This window comes from Humulus lupulus, chromosome 1 (genome assembly GCF_963169125.1).
Source record: "Humulus lupulus chromosome 1, drHumLupu1.1, whole genome shotgun sequence".
Taxonomy (NCBI): Eukaryota; Viridiplantae; Streptophyta; class Magnoliopsida; order Rosales; family Cannabaceae; genus Humulus; species Humulus lupulus.
The window spans coordinates 99,476,765-99,496,707 of record NC_084793.1 but is presented as its reverse complement, the minus strand read 5'-3'; the positions used below and the strand labels follow the sequence as shown (position 1 = coordinate 99,496,707).

The 19,943-nt window shown below is 34.8% G+C and overlaps 1 protein-coding gene across 1 annotated transcript in view; it reads right to left on the bottom strand.

The window, feature by feature from the left end:
- The window catches only part of LOC133818778 (uncharacterized), a 38,824-nt gene extending 26,229 nt beyond the window's left edge, over nt 1-12,595 (bottom strand). Inside the window, exons 1-4 of the mRNA XM_062251828.1 lie at nt 12,342-12,595; nt 11,918-12,061; nt 11,687-11,836; nt 11,378-11,585 (exon numbers count right to left, since the gene is read on the bottom strand). Coding sequence (XP_062107812.1) covers nt 11,378-11,585; nt 11,687-11,836; nt 11,918-12,061; nt 12,342-12,595 — 756 coding nt within the window. The remainder of the gene's footprint in view (nt 1-11,377; nt 11,586-11,686; nt 11,837-11,917; nt 12,062-12,341) is intronic.
- Between the last annotated feature and the right edge of the window lie 7,348 nt (nt 12,596-19,943).

Genomic DNA, 19,943 nt, shown 5'->3' with positions numbered 1-19,943 from the left:
AAAACTGTAGGTCACCTGGTTTGAAGGCAATAGTCACTCTAAGTTTAGGGTCGAGGGGAATTGGTCTAGGCTCGGTGTCAAGGTCTGGATGAAGGGCGACCCTTAGTCTCTTCCTTTTTCCTTCCTCAACCTCGTCTATTTGACGTCGGAAGTGATCTCGAGTGTCCTCTTGCTCACACCTCAGCTCGTGTTCGCGAATCAGACGCTGGTTCCGGGCAAACAACGACTCTGGGCTAGGAGTTTTTGGCGAATACGGGATGGCAAGCAACGACCCCCACCGTCTTTCCAGATTCTGTGACATCTAGCAAGAAAGAAAAAATGGTGAGGGCCATGCATGCAAGGAATCAAGAATAATGAACTTGGTGGATCTAGCTCGAAAATGCTTGGATACGAGATGAGTTCGATCCTGGGGACCCGATTAGTGTCACGACGAGTATTTCACGAAAAAGGGAGGGAAGTGGATTTAATTTTTGAAAATCTTGAAATATCAGGGAAAAAAGGGTGGCGGTTATTCAAAAATGGTATTTTTGAGTATCGTGCATTCTTTAAAACCAATATTTTGTACTCGATATCTTAGTATGCAAGATACGTCTTACGAAATTTGAAAACCCAGAAAAAAGACCATATTTTGGTCTTCTTACATATGAACTGGATTTAGAACCAGTAATGTGGGAGCCTAAACCTAATATCTATCGATCAAAGCATCCTAGTACATCAAATTAAAGAATGAACCAGCATATTCCCAGAAATTAAAAAGCAACAAAGGCAGAAACTGACATAAAGAAAAAAGAAAATATATATAAAGCCAAGATTAGATACTTATGCACTGAAGATGGTGGTTACAGAGAAATAGATGATTGAAGAAGAGGCTGTAGGTATAGTCTCACGGTCTCGAACAAGCTACTGGTCCTTTGTTTCTTTGGCTGAGAGAACATGTAAAAGGAAATACTTTCTGGGCTTGCCTCTAGTTTTCTCTCCTTTTTTCCTCTGATAAACATAAAAATGAAAGGAGGAAGATGACTGGAGTCTTATATATAGACTATCAGAAATTGTAAAAGAGGGATTAATCTGAGCCATTGGCTAGATTCCGTATCAAATCCGACGGCCAGGGATAAGTGACAAGATGGTGCCATAAAGGTGGCAGGCGAATGATCGTGGGCAGGTTTCCAAGGTACTCGAGTACCTTGAATAAGCAATACTCAACTGAGGCGTGTCCATACTCGAGTATGTGTGACGGTGTGGTTCCCGAAGAAAGTAGTTCAAAAGTTTCCTTCTCATAGGATTCGAACAAATACTTTTGACGGGGAAAAATGTTACACCCAGATTTCGAGACTTGAGGTTGTGACCTCGAAAGCTGGATCCGTCATGTGTGAATTCGCGACAGCTAAAATACATGTTCGTAATCTAGATGTCGAATCTTCAAAGCAGGTGGCAACCTCGAAGAGGGGTAGCCTCGAAATCCTTATAAGCTCGAAAAACAGAACACTCGGAGTATATCCATTGTCGGGCAGCCTCGGATCAAGCGGACCGAGCTTGGCATAAGTGTGAGCTCGGAGTAAGGCGGTCTCGGTGGTATTTACCCACTCCGAGTTGGTTTTGGGAAAATAAGGCAACTCGTAATTTACTCAGAGACTTAGACTGGCATGATGCTGATTGCTGATCTCGAACTGCTTTATAGGTTACTTGAGGAGACGCAGTCCATGCATTCAAGATATATTTATTGTTGTAACTTCCCTGCAATAAATGGATATTAACTAGTCGTTTATATGCCCCCTGGTCTTCAGGGGACGTTTCCTTATATATAGGAGTTACAGGCTTTAAAGCCATTAAATTTATTAATATACAGAATAACTTCTCGAAAAGTGTGGGATAGTATTCTGAGATCTCCCCTATAAATAGAGAGGTCATGTATCATGGTAAGGGACCGAAATTTTGGGATCTTGAGAGAACCTCTAGATAATTCATTCCTGAAGAATTTCCAGAAATTTCCTAAGTTCTAATAACAAAGACTCGTGGACTAGGCAGAGTTAACTGCTGAACCACGTAAAAAAATCTCCTTGTTTTATTGTGTTATTCTTGTCATAGCTCTTTACTGTTTACGTGCTCTACATTTTAAGTTGACGAAATACGGCGTCAACAATATTCTATATAATAAGTGTGTAGATAACATAAATTATTAGTTTTAAGAGATTTTTATTTTTTTCAATTAACTTTAACGGAATATTCTTATATTTAACAGAATATTTTTATATTTAATGGTAGATTGTAAACATAACTTAAATTTAAATAAAATTAAATAAATAAATAAATTAATTAAAATAATATATTTTTTTAATATTTTAATAAAACCATATATTTTATAACTTAAGTAAACTTTAATTAAATTTAAACATAATATTATATTAAACATATAGTATATAATTTTTTGTTGTAGCTGCCAAATTCATAAACTATAACAAACATAAACTAAAAAAATATATATATATTTTTAAGATATTTATGATTATTTAAATAATTAAATCATATTTATTTAAAAATAATAAAGACATACATATCAATTTTTTATTTTATAAATTTGTGTGATAGTTTGTTTTTTATCAAGTGATTGAAGTTATTTTTCTTTATCGAATTCACCAAAGAACATTGTAAGATATATTATAAACTAAAAATAATTTATGTATGTATATTATTAGTAATTTCTTTTTAAATATTATTGTATTTTATATATATGTCATATAGCCATGTAAATATATATGTTAACGTTGTGTTTGGATGTCATATATATAAAAATTATTGATATAAATATTTATATATATTATAGAACTATAATTCATTCTATTATATATTATATATAGTTTTTACAACTTTAAAACTAAGCAAACTTACATTATACGTGCTTCTACCTATTATATATAAAAGGAAGATTTCTAAAAGTTATTATCTATGGATGATTACCATAAATTACTAAACAAGTTTTTAATGAAGAATGATTATAATGATGATGAAAATAAATAAATAAAATATATAAATTAATAATTTCAATTTTTTTAGATTAATTAGGCAATAAACATTAATTGGAAAGATAATTGTCACATTAAGTATTCCCATTAATTCCGAAATGATTTTTTTTTCTCATAGAATGGATAAAATAAATGAATCAAGAATGAAGAAGTAATGGAGAATGAATATTAAATAAACTTTTTTTTATTCTTTAATTAATAAATATGGTACCGTCATGTCATCATATATCTCTTCTAAAAGTTTGAAAAAGTCAAAATTTATTTTTAAAAATACTAATTAACAATTATAAATGTAGATCATTGATCTTAATCTAATGATTAATATTAAAATAATCATTCATTGAGTAGTAGCCATAAAAAATGCCCGCATATATATATATAAATGTATATTGTTATATAATATAGATACATAAAAATGTTTTCCTCTTTCAAATATCCACTGTAATTTAGGAAAATAGTAGTTTGTATTGCACAATTCAATATTGTTTACTGCAATATTATTTTATAACATTGTTCATAGAAAATAGTACAATAATTTTTCTTTCACAACAAGAAAAAAGAGTTTTTACTTTGGTTTTTAAGCTGAATTTACTTCGGTTTTCGCTAAAATTCGCAACTACTGTAGTTCGGAGCAAAGTAAAAAGTAGTTAAAAACCGAAGTGAAAAATAGGCTTTCTACTTCGCTTATTATGTAAAAACTGAAGTAGAAAGTGAGGATTCTACTTCAGTTATTATGTAAAATTCGAAGAAGAAAGTGGGGTATGCTTCCTTGCTGGGCACTTTCTACTTCGGTTTTTACATAATAACCGAAGTAGAAAGTCCCCCACCCCTTTTTAATAATTATTTATAATTATTTTTAAATGACCCAATTCTATTTATATATATATTGCCCTAATTTTTTTTAAATAGTCTAATTATATGAATTTATAGTTATACATATTTTTACAATTGGAATTTGTTTATTTTCATTTAATTTATAACAGAAATAAAAATCACAAAATTTATACACTTAGAATTAAAATTCTTATAAAATTAAATATTTATACATTCACATAATTGTTAAGTAGAATAACCTAATCATTCATATGTACATTCACATAATTATAATTAAGTAAAATAGCCTAAACATTTATATATACATTTACATAAAACTAAATGTATGTATAAACAAAATAGTTTTACTAATAAATTTAAGTCATCAATCGGCTTAACTATTCTTGTTGGATTAGCAAGATGTCCTCCCGACCCTTGGAGACAATTTGGCTACTAGTAACTTTGTCATTTAGTTCATTCTACGAAACAAACAAATGATAGATTAAATTAGTAACTTGTAACAACACTTAAACAAATTTCCTACTTTGCTTTAAAACACTTATAACTCTTTCTTCAATTTTTTTGTCCAAATTATCTTCGACAAGAGTCTTCTTCGTTTCTCGCGCTCTTATCCAAATTTCATATCCCTCTACATCTTCCACTCCTAGTTCTTTTTTCTAGGACATCCAACATAATTGAAGTTTAATTATTAAATTTTCCTAAGTCTAACAAAATTTCGGCAGCATAATAACTGCATTTTAACATCTCTAAAAATTTAAAAACATGTAAATAACACACGAAATATCTCGACATAGTATACGAATTGAAAAAGGAAAATAATTAATAAAATCTATAAAAAAATTGGCAAAGTTTCCTTTGTTTTTGTAGCATATCCAAATTTTATAATTATATATAAATTCAACACAAAATCAACACATATAATTCCATCATTATATCACCGCCAACAACAAATTTCTCATAATCTACTTCACTAAAGTAAAACATGCATGATTTAACTCTAATTTTATAAATAAATATTACAATAGTAGTAAATAAAATTTAAAGATTACTCATCTCCAATATTACTCTTGAAGTCACCAAAATCAATACCAAATTGGCAACTAAATCTACAACCCTACTAAAAAGCTTTAGCAAAAACAAATAAAAATCAATTACATAATTAATTAAACTAGTTACATAATCATCAAACAACATATCAAGCTAGCTAGTTATAGAAAATAAAAAATAAATGTCACTAATAATCCAAACATTTCAAGTTTTAACATTGGCAACAACATTACCTATTGAAGCTATGTTTAGAAATTTAAATAGCAAGTCACAACAAATTTTAAATTTTACTAATATATATATAATTAATAAAATTATATAAAATAACAAAATAAATAAAAATATATAATACAAATATACTAAAAAATAAGTATTAAATTCGGAATAATATAAAAAAAATTAACACAAACAAAGTTTTAAGGTAACAAACCTTCTTTGATGCTCAAAATAACCTCTAAATCAATATTAGCAACTCTAAAACCTATATATAATAAACACATTATATCTATAAGAAAAAAATATGAAAAAAATATAGAAAAAAAAAAATCATGCAAACAAAGATTTAGTGATTCATACATTTTTTGAAGCTCAATAACATATTTTAATGTAAGAAAACCAGTCAGACTCCAATAACAATACCCATTTTCGAACCCTAAAAATACCCATACCCAAAGTCTTTATTTTCTCCCTCAAAAATAAAAATGGAACTAGTATTTCTATTTTTAAGTAAGAAAAGTGGTTTTAAATGGTAAAAAAAACATAAAAAATGGTATATTTAGTGAAGCCCTCGTGAGAGTACGACAACAATGGATGTTTTCTGGGTTTGGCGTTTGAGATTTTTGCTTCAGAGAGACGAATGAGGCACGAGAGCTATATTTTAAGGGTATTAAAATTCTTTTACTTCGGTTCTTATATAAAAACCGAAGTAGAAAGTACCATTTCTACTTCGGTTTTTATATAAGAATCGAAGTAAAAGCCTTCAGGGCCACGTTTGGTTTGCACACTATATTTGGGCTTTTACTACCATTTCCAAAAGCGAAATAAAACTCATTGAAAGACTTTTACTTCAGTTTTTTTAAAATCTATGTGTAAAAAACGAAGTAAAAGCCTATATTTTTAGTAATGTTTATATTAAATATCATACATATACATTTGGTTTATATTCTCTAATGATAGTAAAAAATTATTTTATTTTTGCAAAACTAGGTGGTTTAAAAAAAGAAAAGAAAAACAACATATTTTTATAGCAATTATTCACAAAATGATATGTTTTTGTTGTAAATATTAAAAATAGAAAAATACTATATCTTTGTATATATTTAAGAGATCGTATGTTTAAATGCCTTTTTTTTAAAAAAAATATTTTTGAAAATTAACTTTGTATTTTAGGATAAAAATAAAACCATAAATATAAAAAAAAAAACATAATTATTTTCTTAGAAGTTCGTTAAAATAATGAAATATTAATGTTTTTTTTAATACTAAATAAACTTTAAAAATAAAATTAAAATCCAATAAAAATTATAGTATGCATGTGATTTTGGCTAGATGTATCCAATACAAAAAGGACAAGAGCACTTACCATGTTTTTCGTGTTTTCATGTAAGAGGTAATGTGTAAATCGAATGGTTCTTTTGTTTTTCACAAAAAAACAGAAAACTATTTACATATATCATAAATCATTTAGAAAAGTGAGACTATATCATAAATATTAATATCATGATGCTGCAACATTTCGTTCTTCTTCCTTAGCAAGGAAGCACACACAATGGCAGTTCCATAACCCTTGTGTAAATATTAATATAATTTAGATGAATTCCTTGATCGTAACTCAAAGCTTTAGCATTTTTCTTCTCAGCTTTCTTTGTCTTTATTCTTCATTTTTCTATCATTGTCACTGGTGCTATCCATGATTTATATACTCTTAACCTCATGTATACACATCTACAATTAATTTGATAATTATTAAGTGTATTTGTAGTTTATTTTTTTATTTTTTTAAAAAAACTATTATTTGCAGTTTTTGTACGATGTATATGTCTCCCTTGTCCGTATTGATTTTTTTTTGCATTGTTACGTAGTTATTTTAATAATTGAAAGATGAAAAGGTACTTTATTTGATTTGTATTGAAATTTATTGTATTGTTAAGTGGTTGTTTTAATAATTGGAAGATGAAAAGGTAGTTTATTTGATAATCCAATTTGTATGTTTCATTACTTAAAAAACAGTTTTGATATAAATTCACCTAAAACTGAAAAGATGAGTAAAAAAATTAGAAATTGATTGTAGAAATCCCAAAGAGAAAAGGAAGGAGCGATTAGGAAGTTCCTTGTTATATCATTATTATTAAATGGTAAAAATTTAATTGAAAACTACATTAATGAGGAAATTGAGAAATATTATTATTACATGATAAAAAATTAATAAAAAAGCTAAATAACTAAGAAAAATTGAGAATACAAAGAATAGGAAATAAAGCTCATATAAGTTGCCACCTCACCTCTTTTAAGCTTAGCTTTATATAAGTACTAGGCAATAGAACCGCACTTCACACGGTTGTTTAAAAAATTTCACACATATATATATAGGTGATGGATGCAATCACGCATCCACCCCTTTCCGAGACCGGTCCCGCATATAATAACAATAAAGTAATATAATGTGTATCTGTGTAATATATTAAATAAATGGTGTGATATATTAAATTAATGGTTCTTTTTATGACATTTGTACTATAGGTAAACTCAAATGTACTTTCTTGATGAATGTTACCTGTTATAGTCTGTTTTAATTACTGACTGTGGTGGCGCCAAAATATTATATTAGTTAATAGGTGGGCAGTTTAGTCAATTCATGTTATATGTGTAGGGATAAACTTGTAATATAGATATTAAAAAACAAATGAACTACTTTACTAGGTGAATATGGACCTTCAGCAAGTAATATACTGGTAATATGGACATTCAGCAAGTAATATACTGGTAATTATACATAACAATATAAGTAAATTAAGTAATGAGTTATATCCACATTAAATGTGATTATTACTCCAGTTGCGTGTCTGACTACCTCTCACTCATTAACTTCACTTCATCAGACGCTACTCACATAAATTGTTATGAAATTTCTCCTTGTCTTCTCTGTCTCTCTCTTTCTCTCTCCTAGAAAATCTCGATCTTTGCTTAGTCTACGGATTTGCAATCGAGTTGCTATACTTCCAATCTTCAAATTTATGTGTTGACTTCAGGTATGTCTCTAACCCATCCATCCGTGTTTTTTGGTTCTCATTGAAATCGCTATTTGTCTACTTGTTTAAACACTGCCTCTATTTTTCTGGATTGAAATTTCACCATTACTGCTTGATCTTGATGTTTGGGACCTCAGATTTTGAAAATTTTCTCACTAACTTAACACATTCCTTAACCCTTGAGCAAGAGGAAGAGATCGTTCATGCCCTAGTTGAGAACCCTACTAGAACTGCTTCCGATGACCTCTTTTATCTTGTCTTTCGCCTCTTTACTTCACGACCTTTTAGGAAAGAGGCCATGAAAAATTGCCTCATCAATGTCTAGCCAACTTGTTTTCCTACTGCTATAACTGATCATGCTTCTAGCATCTTCTTATCCCAATTTGGTTGTGAGGGAGATAGGCAACGTGTGCTAGATGGCCAACCCTGACATTTTGACCAAAGTATCATAGTCCTTGGCCACCCAGATAATGTCACCATTCCTGACCCCAATCATCTACATCACCCCGTTCTGGGTCCAAGTTTACAATATCCCCTTTGGAAAACGCTCCCTTGAGTTGGCTCAACTTATTAGTACATTTATTGGAGACCTCATCACAGTAGATCAACCTACCATGAAAGAAATATTTGGACCTTTCCTTAGACTCAGGATTTTGGTTGATGTTCACAAACTTGTGAAAAGAAGTATGTCTGTTACTGTTACTACTCTCCAAGGAGTGAAAAAACTGGAATTTAAATATGAGAGGTTGCCTAATTTCTGTTATTATTGTGGCTTGCTAGATTAGACATACTCCTACTGTCTCAAATATCTTTAAAAATTTGATGAGTCCCTCAATGCTCCCAATTTTCCTTACACATCTAACCTTAGGGCCTCCGTTTCGTCTCTTTACAAACATGTTGTTTTTCATGTCCTAATCATAGCCCCCACTACCTCAGTCACCTCCCCCCCCACAATAGTCACTTTCCCATATATATATGAGGAAGTCCCTTCCAACACCATTCACACACTGCCTCCACTTCCACCCATGTATGTTCAGGGTCCTTCCACCCATGTATGTTTAGGGTCCTTCCACCACTTCCCAGCTCATGACTAACACTCAGGATTTCATTCTCCAATACATTGTTACTCACCCTTCTCAACAACATATCACATCCCAATAAATGATCCCCCACATACCACTACTTTTAGAACCCCACTAGGCCCATCTGTTATGGTTCCGTCCCCCATAAATCCTAACACCCCCTCAGGAAGCTCCTGTTGTCACCACACCCCTTAGTCCTATTTTTCAGGACTCAGCCTGTAGCCCTAGCATTGAAACAACTCCTAGTCCTCTTAGGAATAGTATCAACAATGCCACAACCCCTCAGCCATATTGTCCAGACCTAAGATGTTCATGGCCTCAAGAGGCCTCTCTTCACTCAGCAAAATATCACTATTGGAGGAAATATCTGCTACACTCTTAGGTGTGCTCGTGGCATGTCACATGAAGATGTAGCAGACTCAGGCCCCTCAGAAGATGATCAGGCAGGACCTGCTCAGCAAAGCCGCCCAAAAAAATGAGACTTATCAGTTGGAATGCATGAGGATTGGGGAACCCTCGAGCATTTTGGAAACTATCCCTCTTTGTCAAGGAACATCATCCAACTCTTTTATTTATAATAGAATCTAAGCTTTGTACATGGTCTGTAAATAGGTTTAAAACTGTGTTAAATTTTGACAATGGTTTTGAGGTTCCAAGGAGGAACCTAGGAGGAGGGCTTATGCTTTTGTGGAAAAACAATGTTAATGTGTCTATGTTATCTTTTACTGTGAATCATATAGACTATTTGTAACCATGGATAATAATGTTACGTTTCATGAATGACTTTAGTTCATCTAATAAATTTAGCTCTAATCCTTTTGTTACCACTTCCATGCATGACTTTAATGATTTTATTAACAAGTTTGATCTATTTCTTTTACCTTTTGTTGGTTGTAAATATACTTGGAATAATAATAGAACTTTTGAACAGATTGATTGGGAATAGTTAATGAAAAATTGTGTGATTCTTATCCCAATGCTACTCTGTTTCACTAGGATTACTTTGGTTCGGATCATAGAGCCCTTAAGCTTGCTTTAAATGATAACTTGAGAAGTTTTGTAAAGACTGTTAAGAGTCTAATGTTTTAGTTGTGTTGTGTGTTTTTGCAGGTTTTTTAGCTCAAAGTTCATGGTGTGTCATTTCAGATGATTCTAGAGACTTCTCAAGTGAAGAATGCGATTGTGGTGAGGCCTTTAATGAAATATCTATTTCATTGTTTGTGCTTTAATGTTTATGAGGTTTGGATTTGTTGAAATCTACTGAAAGTGAGTTTCAAATGTGAAAGTAACTATAATACATTGTTGTTTTTTCTTTTCCCATCTGACCAAAATGTAGGCTTAGAAGCCAGGAGTTATATATTGATATATCATTCAATCTATAGGACTTGTTTAGTTAAACTCAGTTTGACTTACCAGTGATGTGAAAAATGTGATTTGTACCTGTAGTTAAACTCAGTGTTGTGTGTCTTGGCAGGTTTTTCAGCTCAAAGTTGATGATGTGAAATATGTAATGTTAATATTAAAAACAAATGAACTACTTTACTGGGTGAATATGGACCTTCAGCAAGTAATTTACCAATTTAATATTATGACTTATTATTATACATTGTAAATTTTGTACCACTTTAATATTTGTTAATAGGTAGGAAATATACTCAAATCATGTCATATGAGGAGATGATATTATAATTAATTAATTTGTGGTATCCTTAATTTGATTGTTATAAACAATTTAATCAAATTATCTCTCTATTACAAATACCAATATTGAAAGGGTGGCATGTATCTGTTGAGAAAAGGATTTCAAAAAACTGAATAATGGTCCATGGATTTTTGGTCAACAACATACAAACTAAATCCATAAACTTGAAATAGGAAAATGAACTAAAGTGGTGACAAATGGTTGAAGCAAGTCATACTAACTAGATTGGAAGGAGTCTTGTGTCGATAGAGTTGGAAAGTTTGTGTCATTCGTTGTGTAAGATGATGTTACTACCCGAGTTGTAAAGGTCATTTCAAACCTCAAGTGACACGTTCGCTTGTTATGGTCACGACCTCCGCAAAGTGCGCATTGCTGACCGCCTTGTACGCCATCATTTTGTCTTCTTTTTGAATTGTTTGGGGTACTCATGCCTTTCGTCCTCACCCTAATAGGATCTTGTACAATGTTTGGATTATCATGATGCGTTCTAGTTGTTTTTTCAGTACCTGTTTCAGTACTTTGGCCCTGCTCGTAAGCCTTTTTAAATATGGTCATCAATTTTGTGAGCTCATTCTTTGCCATTTGAAATGTGGTGTCATTGTGTGATGCATAAAATCTCAATGACTGTGCTAAAGAATTGAGTACCCCAGACCTGCGGTCAATTATAAAATTCTGTATTTCAACACGAAGATAAAAAGGTAAAATGTACTTAACATGTAGTTCATAATTAATGAAGAAAGATTTAGTTTTTACCTAGAATCTTGAATCATCTTTTGACGGTCAGCTGAGGGTTGAGATAGTGATATATTGGAAGAAATCTTAACATCCTTCGACCAACGAGTTAAGATTACGGACTCTGGTATAACTTGTATGTCAAGACTTTTCATTGCACACCATATATGCCTGCAAGGAATGCCATCAGATTCAAATAACAAACACGAACATTTGAACTCATTGGTCAGTCTAGTGTAATGAACTCTATGCCTTGATTCACCGCATTGGAATCTCACGAAAGAGAACAAGTTGTAGTCCTCATGATTCTCCTTATCTGAAATTGAATATGCTGCCTCCTGTACAAGCTCTTGTTCTACTTTGTAATAAATATTTTCGTGTGAATATTTTAGAGGCCTGTTTGTAATACGGTATCAAGTAATTATTTTTACTGTCTGGAATATGAGGAAGGGTGTGTACGCTTTTGTAGTCATTTAAGGCTTTGTTGTTGCGCATCGTGTTGATGGCTAGGTCAATCTGTGCGACAAAATCTCGCAATGAATAATTAGCTTTTAGAAATCTCTTCAGTCGATTGTTCATTGATTCACATCTTTGAGTTGTCTACATGCCTCCATAAAACACCCCTCTCAAGTATGTCTCTGACCATTGTTCTCATGTGTTGTATTTAGTACGATACCATGAATTCTCTTGAAGGCCAAACATTGCCAACAACTCAACCCATTTTTCTTCAAATTCTTCATTTGTGTAGTAGGTGTATATTAAGTCATAGAAGCCTTGGTTGAACTCAGGAATCTTAATGTTCTTCGTTGCATTGTTTCCCAAATGCCATGCATAGAGTCGATAAGTAGAATCACTTAAAAGTTTGTTGACAGCAAATCCAATTCTTTCATCATTGTCAGTGAGCACTACTTCCGGCTTTTTGCTGCTCATGCAGTCAAGAAAAACCCTCAAGAACCAAAAATAGGTGTCCTCTATCTCATCCACTATCACTACGCACCCAAACACACAAGTCTCAAAGTGTTGATTGACGCCAACAACGATTGTCAATTGCTTATTATACTTGTTGGTCCTGTACGTTTAGTCGAATGCAATGACCTCACAAAATAGCATGTAGTCCCTTCTACTCACTCCATCAGCCCATAAAAGATTTTCCAAGCGATTTTGGTCATCTAACTTGTACTTGACATATATGTCGGGATCCCTTGTTGATAGGCTGTCCAAGAAAGCCAGCGCATCCTCTAAGTCACTTGGTAGGTTATCTAGTTTTCTTAAAGTGGCAACTTTGTTGTAAGCATCTCTTAGTTGAAAAGGAAGATTATCGTAACCACGCGATTGTAGGGCCATGTGTGCTACTGTTGAACTAGTTTTTATTCCACATATGTTCATGCTCATTACACGGGAAGCCACTGCTTCTAGAACCTCACAATTTGATCGTAAAAAGTGCATTTGTGAAGGGATCACCAAATCATGATTGTGAACCGCTACAAATTCCTTACACCACCAAAGGTTTGTGTCTTTCATTCGAAGGATTCGAATAGCAGCCTACACCCGAATTGTGTTATTTCCTTTGGACGTTTCTTTCGGTTTGGCAAATTCATAAAACTTTCTCTTCGAAAACCTTCATTAGAACAAACTCGCTGACGAATGCTAGTAATGTCATCCCTGTATTTGGTGTCATCAATCCTAACACTAAATCCAACCCACTTGGCGTAAGTCTTGTAGAAATCCTCCCATTTATCTAGAGTATTAATCTCCTTGCCCAGAATATCATTAGTATCTATTTCGACTACTCGTTTGTATAGTTGAAGGGAGCTAAGAATTTCTTCCCAATGAGGATTGGAGGATAAATCAATGTGTGACATATCTCCTTGAAATACATGAAAATCAATTAAGATATCAATATGTGAATCTCTAAATGATTTTATATATCTGTTTAGTGCTGTCTTAAGCATGTGTATTGTCAATAGGTGCATATGTGAATCCATGAACCATTATAATTATCTCGTAGGGTCCTACTCATGTCATATTCCATTATAATTATTCTAGCATAAAATATACCTATAATTATAATGAAAATGAAATAATGATTCCTGAAGAGCTATATTTATACTCAAAAGGAAATAATGCTTCCTAAAGACATATATTTATATTCATACTTAAATAACACTTCCTGAAGACCTATATTTATACTCAGCAATATTATCATTCATACACAATGTACAAAGTTGAAGATAGTGGTTGAAATACATACCTTGAAAGTGCTTCCTCTGATGAAGAGAATGCTTGATAAATTTATTAAGTGTTGGACTTATAACTCCTTTGTTTTATAGAATGACTGAATGAGCTTGTATGGATTGTATTTAGTTCAAATGAAATGGTAGATATGGTGGCAGGTAGCATCATTTATTGTTTTATCTATGTCTTGCAGTGCACTTAATTAAAAGTTTAAGAACTGCGCAATTGTTTTATATTTACTATTGTTGTAGTTAAATTAATTAATCACATAAGGCCCAAATACCCAAAAGCCTAATTTAACTATTATTGTTGGGCTAACTATGTAATACGACCCAATAACATTTAACTAATCATCAAGTGTGGAACATGAGCATGAATACACATAAGTATCTAAAAGTTAATTAGTATCATGTAGTATGTAGAATATCATGTAGTATCAAAGTGTGTAGATATATTGGATTTTAGTTGATTTTAAACATGAGGCCCACTCCAATTTATTATTTGACTATGCTATTGTTGGAATAGTTCATATCTAGAGTATTTGATGAAACTAAAGCTACATTTTAAGGTAATAGTGGTATTATTTGCTCGTATTGTATAAGCAACATTAAAGTTATAAAATGGTCTATTTTCTAGAACTATATATATATATATATTGTTTGAATCACATACAAACTCATGTAAAATTCATAGCCATATATGAATCTTGTTTGTATCATGAACGACATGAATAATATATCAACTTGCATACGTGGCACGTATCATATCCAAAAGGAATCCCCTTGTTTTTCTTTTTTGTCACTAGAACATACAAGTAAGAAAAAGAAAAACAATGGGTCATTAGACACTGTTACGTACTCTTTCTCACCTTACTTTTGTGATAGGTGTGAAGAGTACAGGGGAAGAAACTCAAATTACAACATACACTTAAAAAGACATAAAAGAAAATACAAGTAAACACAATCAAAATACAACGTCATCAAAATAAAACAACTTGTTCATGAAGTGGTGACACAGGCAATGAAGATGTTCAGACCAAGTAGTAACTCCACAAACGGGACAAGCTAAGTCAAGCTCAATAACCTACTTGATGTTACATTCACGGAGGAAGTCTGTAGCTGCCTCAACGAAAGCATCAATGCATTTTACCAGTTCTTTTTTTTGAGTTTGGGATTGTCCCTGCTGAAACAACAACGATGCTAACTCAAAGATCCTCTTACGAGCCTCGCCCAGAAGATCAATGCATCTCGTCTTTGATTTGCACTCAGAACTCAGAGTACTCTCTGATATTACGCAATGAGAACATGCATTACTGGAGCTAGAGCTGAGTCGTCTGGAGCACGAGGTGGACTGAGGAGTTTTTTTGCGAATGGAAGAAAGGCTTCCGTTGGTCACATCTGGGCTACTAATCTTTATTGGAGAGCCCTGGGTTTGGAGCAGCATTTTCAAAATGGATTTTTGCTTTGTCATTTTCGACACTGGGTTTTCTTTAGGGTTTCTTTTTACTAAGTATATGAAAACTTGACGAAATTACTCTCTGGACACATATTTATAGTCAATTGAACACATTGCATAGGAGCTGTAGCGAATTTCAAGCATGGTATTAATATCTAAAAAAAATATTTAGATATGAACTACACTTCTTACCTAGAAGCAAGAAGTTTGTATGCTTTCCCAAGATTTTAACAGTCCTTTTTCTGCTTTTCCAAGATGAAAAAATTGTGTAGTCTTGTCAAGGTGGTACTATATTCTTATTTTAGTATTGAAAAGGGCTACCTTTTTGTACTATGTTAGGTGTTTGTAGGGTTTATACTTAGCAAGGTACATTTTGTCAAATCCTATTCATATAAATGACTACATTTTTAATTATAATTGATTAGATTTATTAATTTATTTAAGGTATCAAATGGTTTAGGTCCTAGCGTTCATAATTACATGTTGTAGTTGTTAGAAAAATGGTACCTTTATTGTGTACTACACAATGGTTATAAGTGCTCTATGCGTGTACTTGTTTAATAAATTATTTTTTTGTCTATGTCTTGCAGTGCACTTCGTTGATTAAAGCGTGTTTCAATTTTTTAAAATTGTCACAACCAATTGTTTAATATCAAATATTACTTTTTTCACTTAAACATAAATTGTAAACTCACATAATGAAATTTAATTTACCATAATACCAATAAGACTTGTAATTTAATATAAAAAAATGGCCAACAGTAACACTCGTTACCATTAGCTAGACCTCAAATACATATTTGTCAACTTTTTCTTTAAGAAAATAGAATTCTTAAATATGTCTACAAACAAATTAACTAGCAAAATATATACAGGACAACCTTTTGTATATATACTTTTAACTAGCAAAATATTTTTAAGTCAAAAAGTATAAATGTTAATCTATTTTGTAAGCATAAATATATATGATCTCAAATGGAAGCAAGGAGAAATATATAATGAGAAACATTGAATGAGCCCCTATATTTATAAGTAATAGTTTTATAGTGTGTTGGAACTTTGACCGTAGGCACTCGTAGCGAGCACTAGAACACTACGACCTCCGCTACATTTTGAATAGGTCAATAACCTTCGGAAATGTTCTTGCGGTCCGAAATACCCCCAAACTACGTTAGGATAGCTCGAATAGAATGAAGAAGGAAGGTCAGACTCGTCCTATAGTGCGTTGACAACTTTGACAGTAAGCAGTCATAGCGAGCACAAGAACACTACGACCACCACTACATTTGGAATAGGTAAATAAACCCCGAACACGTTCTTGCGGTCCAAAATACCCCCAAACTACGTTAGGATACCTCGAATCGAAGGAAGGAGGAAGGTTAGACTCGTTCTATAGTGCCTTGACCACTTTGACCGTAAGCACTCGAGGCGATGATCAGGAACACTACAGCCTCTGCTACATTTGGAATAGGTCAATATCCTTCGGACACATTCTTGCCGTCCGAAATCCCCCCAAACTATGTTAGGTAACCTCAAATGGAAGGAAGGAGGTAGGTCGGACTCGTTCTATAGTGCGTTGATCACTTTGACCATAAGTACTCGTAGCGATGGTCAGGAACACTACAGCCTCCACTACATTTGGAATAGGTCAATATCCTCCGGACAAGTTCTAGCGGTTCAAAATACCCCCAAACTACGTTAGGTAATCTCAAATGGAAGGAAGGAGGATGGTCGGACTCGTTCTATAGTGCGTTGACCACTTTGACCTTAAGCACTCATAGCGATGGTCAGGAACACTACGACCTCCGCTACATTTGGAATAGGTCAGTAACCTCTAGACATGTTCTTGTGGTCCCAAATACCCACAAACTACATTAGGAAACCTCGAATGAAAGGAAGGAGGAAGGTCGGACTCGTTCTATAGTGCGTTGACCACTTTGACGGTAAGCACTCGAGGTGATGGTCAGGAACACTACGACCTCCGCTACATTTGGAATAGGTCAATATCCTCTGGAAAGGTTCTTGCGGTCTGAAATCCCCCCAAACTACGTTAGGTAACCTCAAATGAAAGGAAGGACGAAGGTCGGACTTGTTCTATAGTGTGTTGACCACTTTGACCGTAAGCACTCGTAGAGAGCACAAGAACACTACGACCACCGCTACATTTGGAATAGGTCAATAACCCCCGGACACATTCTTGCGGTCCAAAATACCCCCAAACTATGTTAGGATACCTCGAATCGAAGGAAGGAGGAAGGTCAGACTCGTTCTATAGTGCATTGACCACTTTGACCGTAAGCACTCGAGGCGATGATTAGGAACACTACGGCCTCTGCTACATTTGGAATAGGTCAATATCCTTCGGACACATTCTTGCCGTCCGAAATCCCCCCAAACTACGTTAGGTAACCTCAAATGGAAGGAAGGAGGATGGTCGGACTTCTTCTATAGTGTGTTGATCACTTTGACCGTAAGCACTCTTAGCGATGGTCAGGAACACTATGGCCTCCGCTACATTTGGAATAGGTCAATATCCTCCGGTCACATTCTAGCGGTTCGAAATACCCCCAAACTATGTTAGGTAATCTCAAATGGAAGGATGGAGGAAAGTCGGACTCGTTCTATAGTGCGTTGACCACTTTGACCGTAAGCACTCGTAGCGATGGTCAGGAACACTACAGCCTCCGCTACATTTGGAATAGGTCAATAACCTCCAGAGACGTTCTTGTGGTCTAAAATACCCACAAACTACATTAGGATACCTCGAATGGAAGGAAGGAGGAAGGTCGGCCTCATTCTATAGTGCATTGACCACTTTCACCGTAAGCACTCGTAGCGACGGTTAGGAACACTACGACCTCCGCTACATTTGGAATAGGTCAATAACCTCCAGACACGTTCTTGTGGTCCAAAATACCCACAAACTACATTAGGAATCCTCGAATGGAAGGAAGGAGGAAGGTCAGACTCGTTCTATAGTGCGTTGACCACTTTGACCGTAAGCACTCGAGGCAATGGTCAAGAACACTACGACCTCTGCTACATTTGGAATAGGTCAATATCCTCCGGACACATTCTTGCGGTCCGAAATCCCCCAAACTACATTAGGTAACCTCAAATGAAAGGAAGGATGAAGGTCGGACTCGTTCTATAGTGTGTTGACCACTTTGACCGTATGCACTCGTAGCGATGGTCACGAATACTACGACCTCTGTTACATTTGGAATAGGTCAATAGCCTCCGGACACATTCTTGTCATCTGAAATACCCCTAACTATGTTAGGTCATCTCAAATGGAGGGAAGGAGGAAGGTCAGACTCATTCTATAGTGTGTTGACGGTAAGAACTCGTCAACGATTGATGGTTAGAAAACTTCGATCTCTATACTATAGGAAGCTATGAATCAGATAGAGAGAACTCTAAACAACAGGAGAAAACTTAGGCAACCATGAATACCAGAAACATATATTTCTTAAGTCTCGTTTTTACATTCAGTTTCCCAACCCCTTAGCCTGAGGGGTCGGAGAACTATTTATAGGAGGGGGGCTCTATTGGCCCTGGATACAAACAAGTCCCGGACCACAGGGACATACATAGGTACTCTGATAATGTAGTGGCTCAGGGCGTAGTGGTGTCTACCCTGATGGTGTCAGAGTCGTGGTCTAGGACATAGTACTGTCGGCTCTGGCGTATGGTCGGGGGTGTCCAAGTGGTACCACCACTCTTCGTACAGGTCTGTACCGCCACTACTCCTCAGACGCAGATCATAGGGTCGTGCCTCTGTTCTTTCCATAACCGTACACCCCGTGTCAGCGCACGTGTTCCGTACTCGGTTGTCCTCATCAATTCCTGTTCAATGCTCCATGTTCATTTGGCATATCAACAAGGTTCCCCCAAGTGATCTCGTGCCTATGCAAAGGAGTCTTCAACCTATGCATGTCCTGAGAAGTCAAGGTGCCAAGGGTCAGGGCCGGCCTATGCGGATCGCATAGACACAAGGCTAGCAGCAAGAGCGCCGTGGCAAGGCCACACACTCGCATAGCGAGGCTGGCCCTTTTCCCTCAGGTATGGACATGGCACGGGCATCGCAACAAGGTAGCACCCTCGCATAGCGAGGCTGCCTCTCCTCCTTCCAGGTGCAGCGTCGCGAGGCTAGGAGCACGGATGCCACAACAAAGCCCCCACCCTCGCATAGCGAGGGTCCGTCACATAGCGAGGCTGACATTCTTCCTCCGAGTGTAGGCGAGGCTTGATGCCTGATGGAACGGGGCGCGTGCGGACGACCAGTTGGGGACCCTCGCATAGCGAGGGTGAAGTTCGGATGGGCAAGTGGCCGAGGGCCCTCGCCTAGTGAAGGTGTCTCATAGTATAGAGCTTCATCCGTGAATAGAATTCTCAAGGAGAAATTTCCACATTTATACTTCCCCCCGAGTCTATAAGTACACTTTTAAGTGTGTTTGTAGACTCTCTCCACTTCTCTTGCTTGACATGCACGGCCAATCTTGGGGGATTTTTCCTTGGCAATTTTTCCAACGCCTTTTGAAGAAGCATGAGGTGAGGCATGGGGTTGTGTTTCTTTTTAGTGTCC